The sequence below is a fragment of the Nyctibius grandis genome, chromosome Z (genome assembly GCF_013368605.1).
Source record: "Nyctibius grandis isolate bNycGra1 chromosome Z, bNycGra1.pri, whole genome shotgun sequence".
NCBI classification, from domain to species: Eukaryota; Metazoa; Chordata; class Aves; order Nyctibiiformes; family Nyctibiidae; genus Nyctibius; species Nyctibius grandis.
In genome coordinates, this window is record NC_090695.1 from 84,889,570 (window position 1) to 84,912,688 (window position 23,119).

At 43.7% G+C, this 23,119-nt stretch overlaps 2 protein-coding genes across 3 annotated transcripts in view; both read right to left on the reverse strand.

Moving 5' to 3' along the window:
* RASGRF2 (Ras protein specific guanine nucleotide releasing factor 2) overlaps window positions 1-5,069 on the reverse strand; it is a 128,223-nt gene extending 123,154 nt beyond the window's left edge. Inside the window, exon 1 of the mRNA XM_068423619.1 lies at window positions 4,785-5,069. Coding sequence (XP_068279720.1) covers window positions 4,785-5,069 — 285 coding nt within the window. The remainder of the gene's footprint in view (window positions 1-4,784) is intronic.
* A 5,031-nt stretch (window positions 5,070-10,100) lies between these two features.
* Window positions 10,101-23,119, reverse strand: part of MSH3 (mutS homolog 3) — a 143,747-nt gene continuing 130,728 nt past the window's right edge. The window contains exon 26 of one of the 2 annotated variants that reach the window (XR_011050092.1): window positions 10,101-11,466. The gene's annotated coding sequence lies outside the window, so the exon portion shown is untranslated. Of the gene's footprint in view, window positions 11,472-23,119 lie in introns of both variants that reach the window. The other variant, XR_011050093.1, reaches the window with a different exon arrangement.

Consider the following 23,119-nt stretch of genomic DNA (forward strand, 5'->3'; position numbering starts at 1 on the left):
TGCAGCTCGCCTTAAGCACGATGCCAGCATCTCGTTTTTCAGTTACCCCATATCAAAACAGTTTGAACCAATGTATTTGTTGGATGTGCCCACAAACGGCACCGTCTCATGGCAGCGACCGAACGATGACAGGGGGACACGGATTAGCTGGGGCAGTAAAAAAGAGCTAGTTACCCCAAAGTCGTCTTCATGCAAGAACCCTTTAGAGACTCTTTCATGAGGTCTTGCAAAAACACTAATCCCAATAGCACTTAAAACTTTCCCACTAGCCATCTTTTTTAATTAACTCCTTCTGTTGAAGGTAGTCCATCCAAAGAAAAAAAAAAGTCTGGTGGAAAAAAAAAATCCAACAAATTTTTTTCTTCTCAGATACCAAGAAGACAAATTCATCTATTTTTTTTAAATGCTGCAGGAAATTTCTAAAACGTGGGCATCTCTGGTGGACCTTTGCACTGCAACATCCCAGGGAGTTACTTCCTCACACAAAAGCAGTGAGATTTATGGACAACGCTACACCTGAGGGTGGCAAGCTATCTCGCCAAAAAGATACCACCACTCCTCAGCCATCTACTACATATAACAGATACAGGGTGCTGAACAGCACAGGGGTTTTTTTGCCTGATAAAAGTGAAGAGATTAACTTTTAATTCATTATATCTTCAGAAAAAAAAAGACCTTTAAGTGCTGTTGCTAGGTTTCATAAACACTAAATTATCCAAGAGGTACAGCGAAAGCTGTTGGTGGCCATATGCCTGCCTTGTCACTTCAAGGAATGTATGGAAAATAGAGAGGTTTCAAACACCGCAAAATCACCATGTCCTTTATAAAATAAATACAGAGCTACAGTAAGCAGAAAAGATTCAAATAATTGGATTCTGCTAATCTGTGGGGACACGGACTTAATACTGCATTTAATTTTGCTAAGTGGGAGGAAGATTATTGCAGGCAAGATACAAAGAATAGTCTCTGCTCAAATCGTGTAACATTTACAAGCTTAAATACACTAAGACAGTTATTAATAACTGTATCAGAACATTTCCATGTATTCAATACACAGTTATGAAAGAAACTAAACATATAGGCCTCCTCCCAATGCAGATAATAATAATAACAACAATAATAATAATAATATTTACATTCCTCTATTCAACTTGCTTCCAATAGTCTTTAAAAAAAAAAATACCCATCAACTTGCTGGACAACAAGTGCCAGTCTCCTATGAAACACTGCAGAAAGCATAATTTTTAGGCATTTTACTTTACTTCTGAAAGAGCCTAGCCAGTCACTGAGACAAAGCCATTCTCTTTCCAGAGTTTTCGAAACAAAAGCTGAAATTCATTCTCATCAAGTCTGTCATTGTCACATTGGAGGACTTGCTGGGAGCTGCTGTTGTTTACAGCCTACTGTTCCTGTGGGAAGAAGCAGTTTAATATCAGAATTTAAGCTTTTCACATGTGGTATTTTCATGTCTTCTTCATTTGCTGTTTTGAAACTCAGCTTCTTCCACATTGTTGTTCTTTCAATAACTCTTTTTTTTCTGAGATGTGAAATCAGAGTGGATAGCAACACCTGTTTGGCATTTACAGAAACTCTTCTAAAATCTGAGGGAGATCAAAACACTTTGAAATCATTCAAATCCCCCTACAAATCATTCAATATCTGCAACATACTTGATTTGATCCCATATTCCCATAATATCAACTGATTCATGCATTATGGAGTTTGCTAGTATCAAGAAAGGGAGGGTACTTTTAAAAGAATTTGCTTTGAAGCAAATACCCTGCTAAAGGAAAAAAAAAATATACTTAACGGAAAGACAAAAAAAGCGCATTCTGTCATTGCAATTTTTTTTCAAGCTCTTAATACTTTAATATTGCAGCAAATCTTATGAAAGCATTTGGCATCTTCCACAAAACGGTGGTATGGTTCCCGCAATGCTTTAATGTCCCCTCATGATGGACTGCTGGAAGGGTACAACAGCATCCATAGTGGTGAGATGTGAGATCATCCACCTGCTGGGCTTGTTGGGAGATAGATACCCACACCTGAACACATCTGCTGACCGCTATACAGTCTCCTCCACAGGGAAGTACAGCCCCGACACTCTCCCCACTGAACTCTGACAACTTCTCAGTACAGCTCTTACCTGGCATATGACTTGACGAGCGATCCTTAAACAACTCAAACTAAAATTAAAAGGATCTGCAAACTAAGGAAAACAAGATCTTTTTGTTCTGCATGCTTTTTCCATAATCAGTTACATAACTTAAAGAAAACGCATTGCTTTTTCAAATATCTACTCAAAGGATGCTGATGAAGCTCTCTCCTGTGATTAAGTCGTCTTCTTCTCCCTCTCCCTCATTTGTGTAATTCTGCAGCACATATCACTCTAATATCTGAACTACCTAGGTAAATAAAACCCAAACTAAAAGAGATGATTAATTTTTTCTTCTCTGTCTTTTGGAGAAGAGATTGATTCTTCAAAAACTGGCATAGAGCTTCTCATTTTTTTTCATTCCATTAATAGATTTGTGTGGTTAAATCAAAGCAAATTAAATCTAGGCAGTATTCTTACACTGCTGGTAGTTAACATGTACAACATTGAGTTTTCATTATCACCTGATTAAAATAACTTTGTCTTCCTCTATTAATAAACTGAAGGTTTACAGTTTATTACTTTACACCTGTGAGAATATGAGCACATTTTCTGAATAAAAAGGACTGCTTAATTTTCAAATATTTCTCTTTTTTATTGCTATTGATCAGTTTTAGTCACTGAGGGAGTTCCCTGTACACCTTAGCAAAGCTTTGCATCTACATGAATACACAAGCAAGGGTGCAATTTAATGAGTAAACATCTGTAAAAACTACTAACACTCAAAAACTTTATTCTGCATCAAGCAAAAGGTGAACGGGAAAAAGGTATTTTCTGATGGTCTGCCTTGAAAATTCAAACTAGGATCCCATGAAAAAAAATTAAATGTTCTTCTGCCTCTTTAATAGCAGTCTGCTATTGTTAAAAATGTGAACACAGTTGATGTTTAAAGCAAAGCAAAATTCGTCTTCAACCCCTGTAATTATTTTGTCTCTGCACCACTAAATGTAATTACAAACAACTCAGACATTCATCACTATAAAAGCACAAGTTAAGATTCCCAGAGAACAGATATGGAAAAGCATTGTTTTCACACAGTTCTCTTAGTCAAGCCGTAGTTTAACAACACTGCTGATAAACAAGTGTACCAAGCCAATGTAAAGCAGACAGGGAAATATTCATGTTTAATTTCATCTCAGGAATCCTCCAGTATTTCACTTATCAACGCTTATAAAAACGTGCCTCAAAGCAGCAAGCAAGAATGTGACGGGTGAATATAACTACAACCATCCCAACTTCCCAAAGTTCATTTGCCCAACTGTGTATCATCTCAAACGCTCCTTAAGCACACAAGTAATTGTACTAAATGGGGGAAAAAAAAAAAAAGCACAAGCATTAAGACAAGGTTCTGAGTTGTCCTCGCCAAGTTATCACGCTGGATGTGCTGGTTTTCAGGAGCTGACTTAGGGCTGTGCCCCTTTCTCACCCAGCCAGCTCGAAACCACCCTCCTGACAGTTACCCAAACTTTTCCAAACCAGTTTGACACCTGTTTGGTTTCTCCCGTTCAGGGGGAAGAGCACAAGGGCACGACAGATGCACATTCAAACAAATTTCAACCAGGCAGCGAATACTATCAAGAATTTACATGAGGCAACAGGAGGCGTGTGGTTAAGGTACCCGATCTCTAGCTACGCTGAACGACGACAGTGTCCTTTCCTTCACGGTTATGTAATACACCGACAGCATTTAACCACTCGTTTGTTTGACACGCATGTCAAACTGAGCAGCTTCCTGGGGAGGGGCGGCGGGGGGGGAATTTACAAACCATCACCCCTGACGGGAATGAATCCCTCCAAAGCCTCCAGCGTCCTTCGCCCGACGAAAGCCACGCAAGACCTGGCTCGAGCACTGCGCCACCATTCCTATCGCAAGCACGACCGGCTTCACAACACCTGCCTGGCAAAGAACCCGCCGACTTCTGGTGAACGGCGCAGGCTGTAAATCAGGGCACACGCTCACCCTCGCCTCCCAGCCACCGGCCCAGCTCTCGGAGGGGTTCCCAAGGGAGAGCTGAGAGCCTGTTACCCCTCACGGCATCGCTGAGGGAGGCAGCAGCCCCACAGCTGCCCAGGCACAGGCTCAGTGACTCCTCAGGGTCCCCCTGCGCTGTTTCGGTACTTTGGCCCCTCGCACCCTCTGTTTGCCGAGTTTGGTTGGAAGCGTGTAGCCGTATCGCAGACGTGTTGGCATCAAGACTAAACACCTAGTTTGTGAGATGCTACTCTCTGGGCACGCTGCTAACATAAGGCGTGAAGACACTGGGGGTGGGGGGGGAAAAAGAGGGAGGAAGGAAGAGTCTTCGGACGGGATGGGAAAGCCGCTGGTCTCTCCCCTTTCTGAGCGGCTGCTGCTCCTCCGAGCGCTCCAGAAGCGGCACGGACCTCCCCGCCGGGGCCTGGGGACCGGGGTCGGCCTCCGGCATCCTCCCGAGGGGGAATGCGAGGGGAGGCGGCCCCAGCGCCCCGACGGCCGGCGCTCCGGCTGCGCCTCGCTCTCCCCCGACCCCGCACGTCGGGAGCGCTGCGCCGGGGCCCTCCCCGCCTGCCTTCCCTCCCTCCCTCCATCCCCCCCGCTCCACCGGGACCCCGCCGCCGCCGGAGGGGAGGGCAGCGGGGCAGCCGTCGGTACCTGCTTGTCCAGCGCCGCATCCTTGGCGCTGCCGGCGGCGCAGCCCTTGGGAGCCGACACCCTCTCGCAGTTACAACCCTCCAGCATGTACATGCCGGCGGGCCGGGCGCTCTGTTCTCCTTCGAAGTAAAAAAGCACGTTTTGGTAGAGGGCGAACCACTTCTCGTGCCAGCGGTTGGTCTCCGCCGTCTTCTTGCTCAGGTAGCCCCGCTTGGTGCCTTCCTTGCGGGCCAGCAGCGCCAGGTACAGGGCGTGCCCCTCGTTGTACCGCACGCTCTTCTGCATGGTGCCCGGCCGCTGGCCACAGCCCGCCCTCCGACAGCTCCGCGGGCGCTCAGCGCCGCGCTACCGGCTGCGCCGCGCCGCGGCCGCGCTCCGGCACGCACCGACGGGCGGCACCCGCCCCCCGCTCCGCCCCCCCCCCCACCCCCCCGGGGGCGGCCGCCGCTAAACCCCCCCCCAACCTCCCCCCCCCCGTCCCCCCGTCCGTCCGCCCCGCCTCCCCGGCGCCCCGCGGGAGGAGCGGAGCGGGCGGCGGCGGAGAGCTGGGCCCCCCCCCCCCCACCCCGGGCAACTCCGGCGTGACGCGGAGGGATCAGCCCGTAATCCGCTTTGAGGGGCGATTGAGAGAGCGAAGCCGCCGCCGTAGCGCCCCGGTGTCTGCCTCCCTCCCGCCCCACGCGGGGGGAGCAGGGGGCACCGCACGGCCGTGGGGATGGGGATGGGGATGGGGATGGGGATGGGGATGGGGATGGGGATGGGGATGGGGCACCTGCGGGCAGCCGTGCGCTGGGGCGGGACGGGACGGGGCGGGACCCGCTGGCTGGTTGTGGGCTTGCGGTTGGTTTCGCGATAGTTTTCGCCTTTTTCGGTTCTTTTGAGTGAAAAAAATCTTGGAAAGCGGCAGGGCCGGGCGTGAGCGCGGCTGCGAGAGTCGGTCGCTTCGTTGCGGCACGTTAAAGCAAAAGCAAGAAGTGAAACCCGAGTGAAACGCCAGAAACCCGGGACTTTTAGCCCGATATTCACGTTGATTAAAGGCACGGGGAGGGGGGGGAGGTGAGCGTTGGAGGAGACGTCTGCGCCCGGCAGCATCGCGGACGCGGCTCCCCGGGATGCAGGAGGATGCGTGTGTGGGGACCGCTGGGAGGGGAGGGTGTCTCATCATCTCCCGACGAGCAAACCCCTGTGCGGTGTGCTCGGAGAGGAGTTACTCGGGTTTAATTTTACGCCGGGTTTAGTAAGGCTGGCAGCGGGCACGGTTTTGTTTCTGCGATCAGGGCAGTGGCAGACGTTAACTGTAGAAGCTAAGCTCTGGCAAAGGAGTTGGTACCAAGAATTGTTTTACATAAAACATAGGCAATATGGAAATTTCTGCCAACTAGAGGATCCTGCACCTTTAATTTACCAAATTACTTAGGCTTCCTTTTAAGGTTCTTTCACAAAAAGGCATTTGAAACTCTTTCATTTAAAAACGCGTTTTGCATGTGTAGCTCTGTGTCTCTTTTGCTTTACCGATTCTTATGAGTAAGAAAGAAAATTGATCCTCTTACTGACTGTCCGAACAAAAATGTGAAAATTACAATACTCAGCACACTGTACAATGCACAGAACGAGTTAGAAAATATTCCCTGTGTGATCTCTGTCAGCGATCATGATCTTCACTGTTATTTACAGGAACTGTGGACCCATGTGCAGTTTTAAGGCTCTCGTTCTGTGAACAGAGGACTTTGTACTAGAAGAAACAAACAGATGCACAAATCCTGTGCTGGAACTGACTAGTTTCCCTCGTGGCTTCACATCATGCAATGAGCTTAACACGTAATGTTCAGGGAAGGTTTTGGACAGGGATTGAAGATCATTTGGATGATTTGCATGTATGAGATAACTCATATTCATGCATCTCAATGACTGGGTTCTTACTTGCCTCTTATGAGGCATCTTTAATTCAGTTTCACTCAGCTCGTGCTATCCAAGCCAGTATTAATTCGGCGTGCAAAATTTCGTGGGATACTGTATCTCTTGATGTAAGTTAATGGCCAGGCAGTAAAACTAAGGGAAAGAAGCAGGCTGCAACTCAAAAGTTTTCAGATACTTGACGCTAAGCGAATAGTTAGTGTTTTCCAAAATGAACACACAGTATATCATGACCAAATGCTATAGTAAGAACCCATCTTTGCCAAGATAAGGTTGCAAGTTTTTGTCCCAGTTTACGTAATTTGTACACTAATAAAGCTTTTGCATAAATCAGAAATGATTGTGCACCATCTATTCTACCACAACTCCTGAGACATACAGTAAAAATAAATGTCAGGAGTTAAATTTTAACTACAAAATGAAGACAGACAGGGTTTCCTTTCACTACATCATTTTCTCCTAGACACGCAGGCATTTTTCCTAAGCTGAAAATGTTGAATATGTCATTGCACAGCAATCCATAGGAGTTACGAGGCATCTAATGTTCCTGTTCACTACAGTGAACGCTGATTGTGTAACCATCAGTTTGTCATGAATTCCTGTGCTTTATTGTTCTAAGTATGATTTAATTCTCTCAATTATATTTTCTTCCTTATTTGATCATTCTTATAAAAGCACAACCTAGTTTTTAATTGCTTTAAATACCTACTACATATCTATGTATCTATATACTAATATATCAAAACACATATGAGTAAATATGATATTTTTTTAATTTCTTCATTACCAATAATAAAGAACAGGTTGTTTGTTGTTTTTAAAAAAGAAATTCTAGGCCAAAATCATATGTATGAACATGATTGAGTCGTATGTGCAAACAGATGTAAAGGAATCTGTTGATGTAATTTATTCCATAGGGCTCTGAAGAAAAGAACATACAGATAAGCACGCTATTTTACTTTATTTTATATATTCCTTAACTAACCCTTCTTTTTTGTGTATTTTCATTCCAGGGGATTCATTTATAAAACCACATTCCCTGGTGTTGTGTCACTATAGGCCCCAAGGAGCTTTCTGTAAAACTATAGTGGAAAGTTGTGGTCACATATCAACTGAGATAGTTTAACACATTTAGCCTTGAAATTTCCATTGGGAACTAATTCACTGCATGTTGTTCACAGTTGTCATAAATAGCAAAATACATAGCGTCGTATGACAGTGGAATTATTGATTCTGATGCCCAGAAGTGACCATGAGAGCTTGGGGGGCAAGTCAGTGAGTTGTCACTCTGAGTGACAGGTGACAGGAAAATCTATTTCAGAAAATATGTAAAGTTTAGCCCTCTATTCTGAAAAACACCTTGGAAAAAATACTATTAATGTAATGGTAATAAAAATTGATTAAAGCTGTGGAAAGGAGTTGTTATGCTATAATTTTTATGTCTGGGTTTGTATGTATTTACTCTATGTTGTTATACATTTGCAATGCTTATTTGTCACTAAATTGGGATAGTAAATCATTATTTACCTTTTCATGTCAAGGTAATGTGTCAGACAAAACAATTTTGTAAAGCTTTTGAACAGCTACTGCAATATCTTACGGGGAAGAAACTAAGTTTCACTAAGGATGCACCTATATATCTTGTCTTACATATTTTCTGGGAAGTAAAACTGACTAAATGTCTTCTTCATAACTTTATTTAGAGAATTTTTCTGGCATGATGGTTTGCTCTTTAAGGCACAGAGCACGATGTGGCTATTTGAAAGGTATTTATAATATTAAGCTAAGATTGAGCTCTCTGATAAAGCAGGAAATTTTTCAAACACGTATTATACATCACTGGTATAGTAGTATCTTGAAAATAGCAGGATATTCTTGTGCATATGGAAATGTCATTTACCTTTTATCATTCTACTCGTAAATGACTACAAACAAATTTGTGCTTGCTTAATCTACCTTTTGATGTCATTTCAGAATATTTACTTTTCCTATTTTATCTAGATATTTTGGGGGGGGAATTGTCTTGGCTAACCAATTTTAAATCATGAGCATACCAGGTCATGGTGATTCGTTCCTCATGGTTACTTATTTTTTTAGCAACTGGAAGCAAACTTTGGGGTCAGCCTTTCTGTGGAAAGTGTCAGTCAAATGGAGAAGTTCAAGGAGTAGTAAATGTGCTGCCGGTTGCGATAAGCAGCATCCTCGGTACGCAATGAGCACATTTGTTGCTGAGATTTTGGGAGAAGAAGAGCAAAAGAAGGTTTTAGAGGAACTTTTGAAAGAAACAGTTCGGTGTGTCTGTAGAGGTCATTGGGGAGTCCTTGCCTGTGGTCAGGGACAGCACGGAAAAATACGAAGGATGATTGTAAAAGTAAAAAAAAAAAAAACAACAAAAATGCATGGCAGAAGCTGCCTCACAGGCTGGAGAAAATCAAAAGGAACAAAAAAAAAAGAGAGAAGCTGGAATCAAGGGACTCAATTAAATTGAAGAAATAGCACTCTTTAGGCAGGAGGCAAAAGCAAGTGGGTTGTGGAAGAATTCAGCCTGGTTGGCAGACTGATGGTAGTGAGAGCACGGTAGGTAAAGAGCAGAGGAAGCCAGCGTGAGTAAGCGAGGGCTAAGAACGGCTGGGGCGTTGGAGAAGATGGCATGAGGATCCTAACAGCGGGGAGGAGAGGAGGGAGTTACTGGGAGTGGTGATGGCGAGAGAGTCATGGAGAAGACAAAGTTGGGAGCGACAGAGAGTTGTGGCTTCCAGGTAAGGCTGGAAAACCAGGTGGTGGGTAAAGAGGTGGAAATCTCCTGCAGAGGTCCTGGGGGTAAGAGTGGGACTCTGAAATGGGAAGAAAAGAGACCAATACATGGCGGGGAGGCAGACTGAGGAGGCTGGTAGGCAATAACGTGGGAGTGGAGGGGTTGGGCAGGGTCAGTTAATACAGCACGTGAAGCAAAGGGATTAGATCAAGGGCAAGGCTGAAAAAGAAAGTGGCATTTCAAATGTGGAAGTGCTGATAGTCCAATCAGTGCTAAAATCACACAGGGAAGAAAAGACAGGCAGCTTTTCTCCTGAGGCCTGTGTTCAGCTTGTCCCTTTGCTCCGGAGACAGTAAAGGTTCACTGACGGGGATTCGAATGGAAGAGCCAGTACTCAGCCTGTTGACCAAAGGTTTAAAGATACGCAGACATACTCAGTTAATTTAAAGTTCCAGAAGCACGTTATGCAACACAGCTACAACAGACGTAAACTAAGCTCCAGATTTATGGTGCAAAGCATAGCGAAAAAAATATTTCAAAACTTTATTTTTAAAACATTCTTCACGTGGCTAAAATTTTCATACTGAGGCGCATACTCACTTAGAGGGAATAGGACTGTCAGAGCTGAGCCCTGATTTTTAAAGTTAGTAGAGATTACTCCCTTTTTCCCTATTCTGAGAGCCGTGTAACGAGAATTTCACTGACCCTGTGATTAGTGTGGTAGCCTTAAGAAGAGTATTGTCCTACAGCTCACAAATAGCCAAAGCGTGAAACCGTCTCCACGTTCTTGGGAGATGATAGCTTAAATTAGCACTTTAAATGTTCCAAAGACATTGGCGTGTCATAACACAGATTTCATAACGTCCTCCAAATGTGAGCCAAGAGAGACAGCCTGATGGCTGAGCTCTTGCAAGGAAAGGGTTCAGCAGACACTAGGCTACGATTACTCTAAGTTTCAAAAAGCCCTTGGTAACTAGGAAAATGACTTTAGAATTAAAAAGATATGGTAGGATAAAATTTCCTTTTCTTTCTTATTCAATGTGAACGGAGTGTAAATGCAAATCACTTTTTGTTTATTCTGTGAAAGTACTCTCGCATATTGGCATAAAAATAGGAAAAATGTGTAAAAATATTAAAGCATTCTCATTTCTTGGGCAAAAGTAAGCCCCACAGATTGGAAGAAAGATACAGAAAGCGCAGCGGGTGCCATCTGGAATAAGTAAGTAACCCTGGGAAGAATTTGTGATGTTTACAAGGCTCGGTACTGATAGAGAGAATTCTACCCATCTGGCACAGATCCTGCAAATAATCTGCCACAGGGGTGCATAATTCAATAGAAACAGGTTTGATAAACTGGAAGTAACATTCCCCATGGTCACCTTGAAAGAGACATTTAATGTATTATGCAACTGAGCAGCTTTCAGGAGTACAGCACCTTACCTTGTAGGTAGGCAGACCCATACACCGTAAAAATCAGTTTTATGGGAAATGGAAGCCACTGTTCTCTTAATAGGAATCAAACATCGCAGGGCACCCACATCATCTCAAGATCATGTGAAATTTCTAAGACAATGCCTTTTTATGAGAACATTGCATTTATGTTTGATACAGATGCAATGTATTGAAAGCCATTTTAACGCATCCATTCAGATGCAGCTGGGACTGTACAAACGCCTGGAGAAAATGTGTGTAACAGCAGGGAAAAAAAAAATAAAATCTTACAAGGCTGTAGGCAGAGGAGTCCTGACAACAGTGATCTAAGCCAATGCTGTCGCCCCACACATGCAGGCAAAAAAGATACCAAAAAAAGTCTTTCTTAACGAGAGGAAAGAAATTAAGCTTAGCATCACCCACTGATTGTTTTGGGGATTTCTGGTCAGGTGGGAAGTGGATAGCAGGTATCTGTTTGTAATTTCTGTCCCGCTGCTAATACACGTTCCTCCTGGTCCAGATTTATGTTGTTCAGATTCTCAGCTGATAACCTTTGTAGCAGCTTGGGAGCCATGGTGTACACTTTTCTGGCAAAAGAAAAAAAAAAAAGGAAAATAACAAGGGAGAAAAAATAGCTCAGAGGAACATAATAAATATTTTAAAAATCAAAACAATATCCAACTACAATCATATTCAACATCATACAAAAATTTTGTAACTTCATCTTCTATAGTAGAATGGTTTCCAAGATAGAGGTATATTAATTGCACTTCATATTAACGTATATATTTTTTAAAAAGAACACAAAAATAGCATTTATTCTACTTGTCACAAAGCCACTACTGTTCCATGCTAAAGTGAATAAAGCCCTGAATCCCTATAAAAAGACACTTGGTCTTTTTTAGTGCAGTAATAAGTTGTGACTTGTTTCACAAGTAGGTTCCTCTTGAATGTATAATAAGAAAGTAAATGAAAAATAATTCTACCATTTAAAAAAAATTGTCAGTTCACCCATTTGTGTGACTGTTATGCTTGTTTGTCTTCTTGGGTCAGTTGTATTATTTTGAGTATTAACACAACCTTTTTGCCAAATACTAGTGGTACCAAGGGGAGCTGAAAGGTGTATTTATTCCAATTTGACTTCCTGTTTTCTTGTAGCAGTGATAAAGTTAGATTTGTAATATTCAAGAATTTTGACTAAGATTATTTCCTGTGGCATTTTTTTAATCAAAGAAAGAGGCAACATAAAAGTACTTCTCTTGTTGATTTATACTGTTTCTATTTTTCTGTGGTATATAATGACTTTGGGGAACTAGTTCTAAATTTCTGACATACATGTAGATACATGGATTAGATACAGCTATCACATAAGAGTTTTCTCAGATATTGGGAAAGGCTTATTAGATAGTGCCTTAAAGTCTTCTTCAGGAAGAGCAACAAGGGTCTGGAATTAACACATCCTATAGGTACGTGAGCCTGCAGTTTAGGTAAAGTAAGGATATGAAACCTGCAGTGAAGACAGGGTGATAATCATTTTCCCAATTTTGAGATTGAAAAAAAATGTATCCACCATCAATTGTGCTCAGTGCAGAGATCTCTAAAAAGGTTACTGTCCAAAACTCTGGGGAAGAAATGGATTAGGGAAATTGTATCGTTCAACCATTTAAACAGCCTGGAAAATTCAGGTATTTTTTCATTTGGTTTTGTGAAAGTCAAAGGGTCTTACTTAATTTGAAAATTCTTCCAAAAAGTCTGAGGTCAAACACGTGTCAAATACTATCCTTTCCTCAAAATGCTTACTGCTATTCAAACAGATTTTTTTTTTTATGAACGACATCTTTAGAGAAATCACCGCCACTTCCATCATGAAGAGCTCAAGACACCTTGGGTCTCCCCTGAGATGACAGTCACTGGCCTCAGAGATGTTATAGCATTTTCTTGCGCCTTAGTTTCACAGAATCACAGAATCAACCAGGTTGAAAGAGGCCTCTGGGATCATCGAGTCCAACCATTACCCTGACACCACCATGTCAACTAGACCATGGCACTAAGTGCCATGTCCAGGCTTTTCTTAAACCTCTCCAGAGGTGGTGACTCCACCACCTCCCTGGGCAGCCCATTCCAATGGCTAATGACCCTTGCTGAGAAGAAATTCTTCCTAATGTCCAACCTGAACCTCCCCTGGCGAAGCTTGAGGCTGTGTCCTCTTGTCCTAGCACTAGTTGCCTGGGAGAAGAGGCCGACTCCCACTTCACTACAACCTCCCTTCAGGTAGTTCTAGACTGCAATAAGGAATTTCAATCCAGTGGGAATAAAAACATGAACTTATTTGTAAAGCACTTTGAGGTACGTCAGTGAGAGATCACTGGAAGGGCTTCAGGTGACAGGTGGTCCCACTCTGCCAGACTGTGGAAGGAAAATACACCCTGTGTGCTTCTCCGTTGCATCACCAGTGTTCTGACTTCTGAGAAAGTTTTGACTTGCATCCCAAAGAAACAGCTTCTGAGATTTTTGACAGGAAGCTTTCTATTGTATATGTGTATTATAGACACTTTCTTAATGTGTAATTATCTTTGTTAGTTGTTTATGTATCTATTTCTCTTTTAAACGTTACTACCATTGGATTTAAGCAGCATTCTAGGATACCGTGGCTGTTACCCCTTACTGATGTAATTACTCTGTATGATTAAGCTTGTTCATCCTATGAAACTGAATTTTTTTCTTCTGGAGGGTATGTCTTTATGTCTCTGTGTTACTCATCTGTAATGCAAGTTGACAAGCAGTGTAATGGAAATAAAGGAAAATGAGAGGTCTAGAGCACAGGACGCTTTCTTGGCAGGCACAAGGTGTATTGAAATTGTTTTGTTACATGTTTCGCAGGTAGCTGGAAAGAAGGCAGCCAGCTTGGCTGCACGGAGCCCTGGGTCAGTGCAGGAGGGGAGAGTAACTCCAAGTTGTTGCTGTCAGTCCCTCCGATAGCCACAGAATCAACAGAATCACAGAATCAACCAGGTTGGAAGAGACCTCAGGGATCATCGAGTCCAACCATTGCCCTGACATCACCCTGTCAACTAGACCATGGCACGTACTGCAAGTCTTCCGATCTCTCCTTCAGAAAAGCTTTTCAAATGCTCTAAGCGAGGCAAGTGAATGGCTCGTGGAATGAGTAATGGGATACAGAGCTTTATGCCCTCAGGTCACCGGTTCATATTCAGTAAAAGACAGTAATTAGGACAAATCCTGCTCTAAGTTATAAAATTTGCACTAGAGTAAATGATTGCTCGTTTATCCCTGAATTGTTACCTGGTACCTGGTTGGTAGGCAATGTAAATGAATGAATGCAGTCTCTGTTTTTAACGAGTTTGGTAACACATACACCTAAGAGAAGCAGGAAGAGAAATACCATGGAGGAGGTCAGCATGCCCCATACATCTGTTGGGTCACACTTCCTTCCATTTGCAGCCATCCTCCTCTGGTGTAAAGCTCAAAAACCTACGGAGAAACTCCCCCGGGGAATCCTCCAAGTGTGACCAGGCTGAGGCTGGTGCCTTTAGCATCTCACTGCCCCTATTGCAGCCCATCTGTGGTACTAGTGACGGTACTTCAACGATCAGAAGGCAGCATTTTTAACACAAACTGTGCTAAGTGTTTTCCTGCTGATTTTTGCCCCTTACGCCGTAGGTAGGAATGAAATGAATCCTACGTGATTAATCCTACCTACATGCTTGCAGGAGCTTTGGGCAACCATCACAGTTGGATTAATTTTATCATGTTGCAATGGCATGGCTGCGAGAATACTTTATAACTGTGAAAAATGATTGACTCACTTTTGGATATGTCACATATATATACAGATAGTTATATATAAAGACAGTGGTTTTATTGTTCCGTGTCACTCTGTCTTTTTTCATCGCAATTCCCTTCTTCCATAGCAGTTAAAAGATATTAATTGCCTAAAATTAGGGCCATCAGATATGACTAAAATTGAGTTATTACATAAAAATGGATATGAAATAAAGATGAAATGTATATAATTTATATAAAAAGTGTTGTTCTGATTTCATTCTCTTCGCACTGTTTTTATCCTGTGCTTTCTTGACTTATTCCTCTAGCTTGAATTGAGCTATGAGCTGTACGTTGTCAGCCTTACTGGGGTGTGCTGTATAAATTATATAAGCCTGTTAACATATATGCATCAGAATAGCAGTTAAAATTAGAAGAACGAGCGTAACTGAGGAACAGGCAACAAAAGGAGTTAGGTAAAGGAGTTTGGTAGGCAAGGACGAAACAAAATTATGAAGCAACGGCATGCTGGTTTCATTTGGACTTCTTAGTAATAGTCACTGCTGTCATTCTCTCTGCTATTTTCTTCCCAGATAGAGCAGAACATCTCATAAAGAAAACACACTCAGGAAAGATAATAAAGTCTCAGAGTGCCCGTTTATTCTGCCACCTCTGCAACACCCTGTTCTGAGCTAATCTTCTTAATTAATCAAACAAAAAATATAGCTATGCACAGATTTCCTGCAGTGCTCATCTACCCAGAAAAAATTGAGCAGGAATATGAATCTATTTGCACTAGACACAAGAGTTTATTCCCCAAACACATTTTTCATTATAATCAATTATATTGAAAGTTTTGGCTGAACGCAGTTTGCGGTAAAGACAGTCATATACCCAAAATAAAAACACACTAACTAGGATACCATTAAATCATAGAGCTTGGAAGGACTTACAGAGCGAATTCCCTCCCTTCCTTAGACAGACTCAGCAAAGCCAGCACCATCCCTCACTGATGTTTATCTCCCCAGCTTCAGAGGGCTCCAAGAATTTGGATTTTTCCCGGATGCTCCACACCATCTATTCCAGTGATGAGCTCACCTTACCTTTAGGAGTTTTCCCATAAAATCTAACTTGAATCCTCTTTCCTGCAATGTTAAAGCCGCTGTCCCTCCATACCCTCACGGGACATGGAGAACAGGCTGGTCCTTGTTTGCAGCTGCCTTTTACCTTTCAGAAGACCGATGCCGTGTCTTCCTTTCTCTGGGTTAAACCACTGCGCAGTCCTTCCTTGGCACCTTTTCCAGATAACTTATAGTTACCACGTCCCTTTCTGGGTCTCACTCCGGTAGGTCCATGTCTCTCTTGATATGGTGCCCGTAGCTGAACGAGGCGTCTGCTCCGAGTCCTCACTGGCTCTGAGGAGAGCAGGAGGGTGACGTTCCCCCACCGTGCAGGACACACTCCTGCTTACAGAGCTTCATCTAACGTCTGCCTTTTTCACAACAGCATGGTACTGTTGATTAGTATTCCGTTTATGATTGATGACAAGCTCTGGATCTGCCACCTAAGCCAGATTATAGGATAAACTGTTGGTGTAATGTTAGAAGGAAAAAAAAAAACACTTCCAAACTGTTCAGTTTGGGGATGTGCAATTCATGTCCCCAAAATTCAAACACACGTTTGGCCATTGCAAGGCAGGGAACAGCACAGTGGAGAGTAGGACCAGTTATCTTAGCGGAACGGATATTTTTCTGGCAAAACGTGCTCATGGAACTGGAGCCTGAGGCCACCCGGGTTTGCAGATCACTTAAGATGCAATATTTCATTCAGCATGGCTTGATATAATACTGCATTGTTTTTAAAAAGAGTGGTTTCATGCTCATTTTAGCCCATTTCCTCTCTCCTGCCCTAGCTACACATTTCTACTAACTGCTTTATTTAGGCGCCAGCAGTCCCATCGTTGTGTGGTAATTTGGTCCAGTTTGCTCATCTGCCTGAAAACTAAACAAGCAATAAAACTCTCGGTAGGTCTTGCCTTGCAGTCACTCAGTTGCTAGCACTGATGCAAAAAAGAGGTAGTCCAGGGCTTGGGGTGGACTAACACCACCTTCTACTAGCAGCAATGCGTCCTAGAGCGTTTTAAGCCAACCGTGAAACCGAACCTCTTCAGCAGTGGGAGCAGCAGGTTTCTGCAGGGGACATGATTGCATTTAACAGACTGAAACACTTATCTGCATAAATTGCCAACAAAACCTCATTGCCAAATTTAGATTTTAAAAACGTTGGAAGACTGGGCACTGTCTGGCTGCAGAGCCTGTACAGGACTGAGGGACTTATCCTGCAGCACCGGAGCTGACCTTGTTGCCTCTCTTCCTTCTTGTCTTAGTGGTGTTTAAACGTGATTAGCTGCACCACATTAATCTTCAAATGTAAGCTTTTGTTCAGAAACCTCAGAGAATCAACTCACGAGGCATATCTTAGACTTAATAACAACAACTCTTTCCCAGAAGAAAGTTGGCATAAGTTTCTCTAACGTCACTTTAGTGCTTATTTCTCCTGTAGGCCTGAGAGCATGAAACAGTCAAACTACAGCTGGAGTGAGAGGGTGTTTATATACGACCTTCTTTTGCCAGTAACAATAAAGGTGACTTTGAACAGCAAGAATAATCTGTGTATAGGTGTTTCAGATAATAACTATTACTTAATGAACTATATTTATTTGTTAACTGATTAAAAAGCCTTCCTGGAACTACAGGGCGATGGCTAATGACCCATGCATGCTACATACAATTCTGCAGAAGCTTCGTTAAATATCTGCAGAAGAAAACATTGCACTCACTAATTTTTGTTCAGCTAGTTACCCGCCTGAGAAGAGGAATAAGGAAAGGGACCTCAGGCATCTGAAGAATTGGAGGGTGATGGCAGAATGGCTTGTGCCATCTTTTCTCCAACACGTTTCAGGCAGGAGATGGGAGGTGGACACACAGAGGGAGGTGAAATCGTAGAATCACAGAATCACAGAATGGTTTGGGTTGGAAGGGACCTTAAAGACCATCTAGTTCCAACCCCCCAGCCAACCTCCCTCGACCTGCTGGCCACGCTTCTTTTGATGCAGCCCAGGACACGGGGTTATATAATAATATATATATATATATATACGAATAACCCGCAATAACCAATTCAAGGAGCCTGGATAACGGTGTCTGTCTTGCAGCAGTGCTGAGACACTCCTGACGCTCATGCCAGCTGGAACCCTGATGGCGAGAGGGAAGAGGCAGAAGCAGCCACGCTCTCCAACAGCTTCTCCTCCTCGTTCCCTGGGGGAAATTCCCTAAATGCAGCAGCAGGTTTTGCACACCTGATCTGGAAAACCAAACAGTCCCTTGTGGCTGGACTTGTTCTACGCTCATATCCCTCCAACTGACCATCTGACACTTCTGCATATCGGATGTTCGTTAGAAGCTGCGTTTTTCCCAGACTGCAGAACGCTCTTCTTTCTGTTACTCTTGCTGTACTGGCTTAGCCGTACGGGTAGAAAGGAAAATCTAATTACTGATACGCTTTATTCATGAAATAAGAAGAGGCTCGTGCTACTGCGCTAATTATTTGTTGTTGTGGCAGTAAACGCAGAGAAGAGGTTTGCAGAGTCTAGAGCTACTGTCAGAAAGAGGGTCCCTACCCACAGGGAAACCAGAAGGTGATGCAACCGGAGCGCACAGAGTTGCTGGTTTATGCTTTATGCTCCTTGTCAAAACAGCCTCATCAGAAGATGTTTTGCATTGTGCAGCTGACACTGTTTCCATGGCTGTTTCTCTGCTGAGGACCACACACAAAGGAAAAAAGGACCCAGGTCCTTCGTGCTGTTGAAGTGAGAGTAATAGGTGCTCTGTCAGGGCTTTGGTGGGCATAGTCCCCCTGTCAGGAGCTCTGCAGCTACGAGATGGGGTAGAGGAGATGAGTTTGTGTAACCCACGCTGTTCGTGCTTCTGAAGAACAGCAAAGAACCGTGGGCAGCATCACTAAAAACAATGACCGATTTCCTGCAGGACTGGCTTGGGACAAAAGCGAGCAGGGAACATTTGTGGGCTTGGTCTGCTGAGGGCAGTTTCACACCCTTTGAGACCCCCAAGGACACGAGCCAGAACTGAATCTCCCATTGCCCTGAGAGCTCAGGGTACGCTTTGTCCCCAGGCCACAATCTGCAATTTCAATTTGGAAAAAAATCTAAGGGAGGAAGTGTTGTTTGTACAACTTATCTGAACCTATTTCCCGACAATAACTATTGTTCACTCCAGCAACTTGACATAATATAATTTATTTTGTGAAAAATAAATTTAATTTGCAGCCCATAACTGTAGTGAGATGCACTGTGGTTTTATTAGCAAGAGTAGATGGATTTTTTTCATTGTTTCTGAAAGAAATCAACATGATTCTATTTGCAGAATGCATTAAAACCCTTGAGATGGGATTGCATCAGTTGATTTCAGTTCTTAACAACTTTAGCTGAGCTGTAAGATGCTGTGGCTTCCGTACGCTGAAAAAAAGTTAATATCCCTTTATTCGCTGGGAAATCTTGATGTGCCCTGCTTACACTTTGCTAACCGAGGTGGTAAGATTCTGTTCTGAAATCAGGAGAAACGGTAATTTTTTTTCATTTGTGACCTTTATAATGAATCTCTGTATTGTGTCTTTTATTGAAAGAACCCATCTGTGGATCTTCTGAGCAAGTTAAACAAGCTGATTTGTTAATTGGGGGAATGTGGTTTTGGTGTCTGACAATCTGAGAACTGAAACTGTGCAGAAGGAAAAATCCAGAAAAGTGAAAAACCAAAAATGTCAGCATATATGCTTGCAGCAGAGCCTACACTGTATTGTGAATGTTTATTTTTGTCTTTCAGTTGCTACAGAAATTTTCTTCATTGAGGCCTGTGGACTATTTAAACTAAACTTAATCTCACCTACTTTTGCCCATATGTAGCTTCCAGCCCGTCCCTTATTTATTCATTGTATGTTTCCCTTATTACTGATTTTATCTGTATTTTTGAATCACAATTACAGTTCTGCAGAAAAAAAGCAGTGTGCTTTTTTAAGTATCACAATCTCACACACTACCTTGAATCAGTTTCTCTCTCTTCTACAAAAGCATCCACTCACATGTAAAAAACACCCAGCAACAGAGAATCCCCTGGGACCGTTAATGGCTCCTGTTGCTTCTCATCCTCATTGTTCAGGAAAATGCAGCTGGTATCAGCCCAAACTTCCAGTGACTGGTGTCACCTTTGTCTCTTAGGTGAGAGAAAGAGACAAAGGTGACTTTGTCTTGGAAAGCTGCTGCTTTATTCCTGACCGCTCCACAAACCCAGAGAAGTGACTTCATTCCCAAGATGCAAAAATGACCTGTGGGGGTTTTTTTAAGGTGTGAGCGCAGAGACAGGCTTTCTTTCATTCATACATGTAACAGCATAAATAAGAGCAGGGCTCTCAAGATTACTAGGAACAAAGCAGATAATACATCTAATTATGCAAATCGGAAACCTAACGAAGTATCCCTTATTCCTATCTGTCAACAGCGGGATTTTTTTCATTATGTAAAGCAATGAGATAATGAGTTTAACATTAACTTCTCTCCAGCAGTACAGAGCTGCTGCACAGCAAACACGGATGCCAGCAGGACTCTTGAAGCAGCACGCTGAATTCCTTGTTTCACCCTCACTGCATTATTTGGGGCTGCCCTGATCCACCTCCCAGAGCAACCAGGACTTTGCCTTGGGTCCTTCTTAAGCACCAGCTCTCCAGATGTGACAGGAGCAAAGCACTCGCTGTGCCACTTAGGAGCTCTTGGGTAGGAACAGTGGTTAAATCTTGACTTTCATTGTGAGTAAATAAGCTAGAACATGTCTTAGCAGGAAAGGAAACAAACCATGCTGAGGTGGGCAACGTACCAGGTGATACCAGGGAAGATGCTTCAGCAGGAACTCTGACACCTACCCGTCCCACCTCACCTTCTCAGTGGGACCAAGCCAGGCCCCTGACTGTGTCACCACAGGACAACTGGTTTCACGTCTCACTCAAGTCTAGGTTTTCCTCCTACATTCCTTTGTCTGTGTTCATGCATTTCTACTGGCACAAAAAATTACGCGGCACAAAGATTACTTGCTGCATAATGTCGACTCTTGTCAAAAGCACTGCACCACGGGGAGAATCCTGACCCGTTGGCAGAAACAGCCTGAAGGAAGAACCTGGGACTCACCTGTGCCAGTCGTGGCTAGCCACACACCCCAGAGTGCTCCCCTCTTTTACAGTCCTCAGTGTTCACTTGAAATAAGTTCAAAAAGAGACAGAAGAGAGAGAACTTAAAGGCAGGGAATATGACCTGAAGTTCCTCCTAACACGCCATGTATCTTGCTTCCAACCTGCGACTGGTTTTGGAGAGGAACAATCTTTTGGAGAAGATTGTTGGTCCTCCTGGCTGTCAGACGGGGCAAAGCACAGCGCGCTGTTGCACTTGCTGGTAGAGGAAAAAAGTTACACTGGAGAAGATAATTTATATGCAGGAAGGAGCAGACACCAAAGGAGTGTGTCTGGACATTTTCTTCTCCCACGTCCTGGCCCTTGTGCAAAGGGGGGGCCTCTTTGGCCTAAACCCATGCTTTGGCACGGGAATCATGTCACATTTTTTTATCACTCAGTACATGAAAAGTGATGTGGAAAATTAGACAAGAGATGAAGATGCAAGGTATTCTTTGGTACAACATGCTTTTATGTAAGCTAGCTCTCAGCTGAAAAACCTGATTAACCTCTACCCATGCACACTACTGTCTTCAGAGGCTGCTTCTTTCCACTTCACAAGGCATGTCACAAGAAAGCGTACACTAAGCATTCATTGCATTGCCACCCTGAATCAGACCTGCACTACCTCCGTTTGTGTAGACGGAGGAGATGAAGCCAAGATGAACGAGCAGTGAAGAGCAAGCCTGAGAAGAGAATCTAGATTTCTGATGGCAAACTCCAGTTCTGGGCTCTAAATAGTTGATAATGCTGTTGCTAACGTGAATGTTTAAAATACTCATTCTGTGCACCTAGGAGAGATTTACCCTGACAAGTTTGTGCAGATATGAAATTGCTGGCAATGCCAGCCAAACAATATCTGCTCTTAAATTAAATGATTGACAGACCGCTACCTACTATTTATGTGCAAGGTGAAGGCTTCTGCCAGCAGTTAGCTGCCACAGTACATAAACAATCCTCTGCTGAGAGTTAGATACATTAGTTTTGTATTTTTAGTGAAGGTCATAACAAAGTGCCTTCTTAAAAGCTTTCACTTCGTATGTAGCAACAGGCTGCTTACCATTCAGAATAAAAAAAATCCTTGAACTATGTTTTGTTTATAGTGCAACACAAATTCCTGGTGAAAGGGGCGGGGGAAAAAAGCAGCCGTGGTAACAATCAAAATAGACAAGCCATCTCTCAGTGGGAATTATTGTTGGATTGTTTGAGGAGCAGCAGGGATCTGTTGGGCCTCCAAAGCCAAGGAGTGGATGTTGTCCATGACACAGCTTAAAGCAGGCAGCAGTGCTCAAAAATGTTATACACGGATGTGCCACGCACTGAAGCTACTTAGCTTAGAGAGGCAGTGACCAATGTAATGAGATGGGAAGTTCACATACGTGGAGGTTTGAGTAAATGGGCCCTTCAGCAGTGTGCCCAGGTGGCCAAGAAGGCCAATGGCAGCCTGGCCTCTATCAGGAATAGTGTAGCCAGCTGGTCTAGGGAAGTGATCGTCCCTCTGTACTCGGCACTGGTGAGGCCGCATCTTGAGTACTGTGTCCAGTTCTGGGCCCCGCACTTCAAGAGAGATGTTGAGGTGTTGGAGCGAGTCCAGAGGAGGGCGACCAAGCTGGGGAAGGGTCTGGAGGGTCTGACCTATGAGGAACGGCTGAGGGAGCTGGGGTTGTTTAGCCTGGAGAAGAGGAGGCTCAGAGGTGACCACATTGCAGTCTACAACTACCTGAAGGGAGGTTGTAGCGGAGTGGGAGTCAGCCTCTTCTCCCAGGCAACTAGTGATAAGACAAGAGGACACAGCCTCAAGCTTTGCCAGGGGAGGTTCAGGTTGGACATTAGGAAGAATTTCTTCTCAGAAAGGGTCATTAGACATTGGAAGGGGCTGCCCAGGGAGGTGGTGGAGTCACCATCTCTGGATGTGTTTAAGAAAAGCCTGGACATGGCACTTAGTGCCATGGTCTAGTTGCCATGGTGGTGTCAGGGCAATGGTTGGACTCGATGATCCCAGAGGGCTCTTCCAACCTGATTGATTCTGTGATTCTGTGATTCAGCCTCGTGCTCTTCCTGGAATGAACTTGAGAAGCACGGATGGTGAAATCCTTGCCACCTCTGTCTGGTGTTGGCTTGTCACAACACTGAAACAAAATGTGCAGGTCTTGGGGACTGAGTA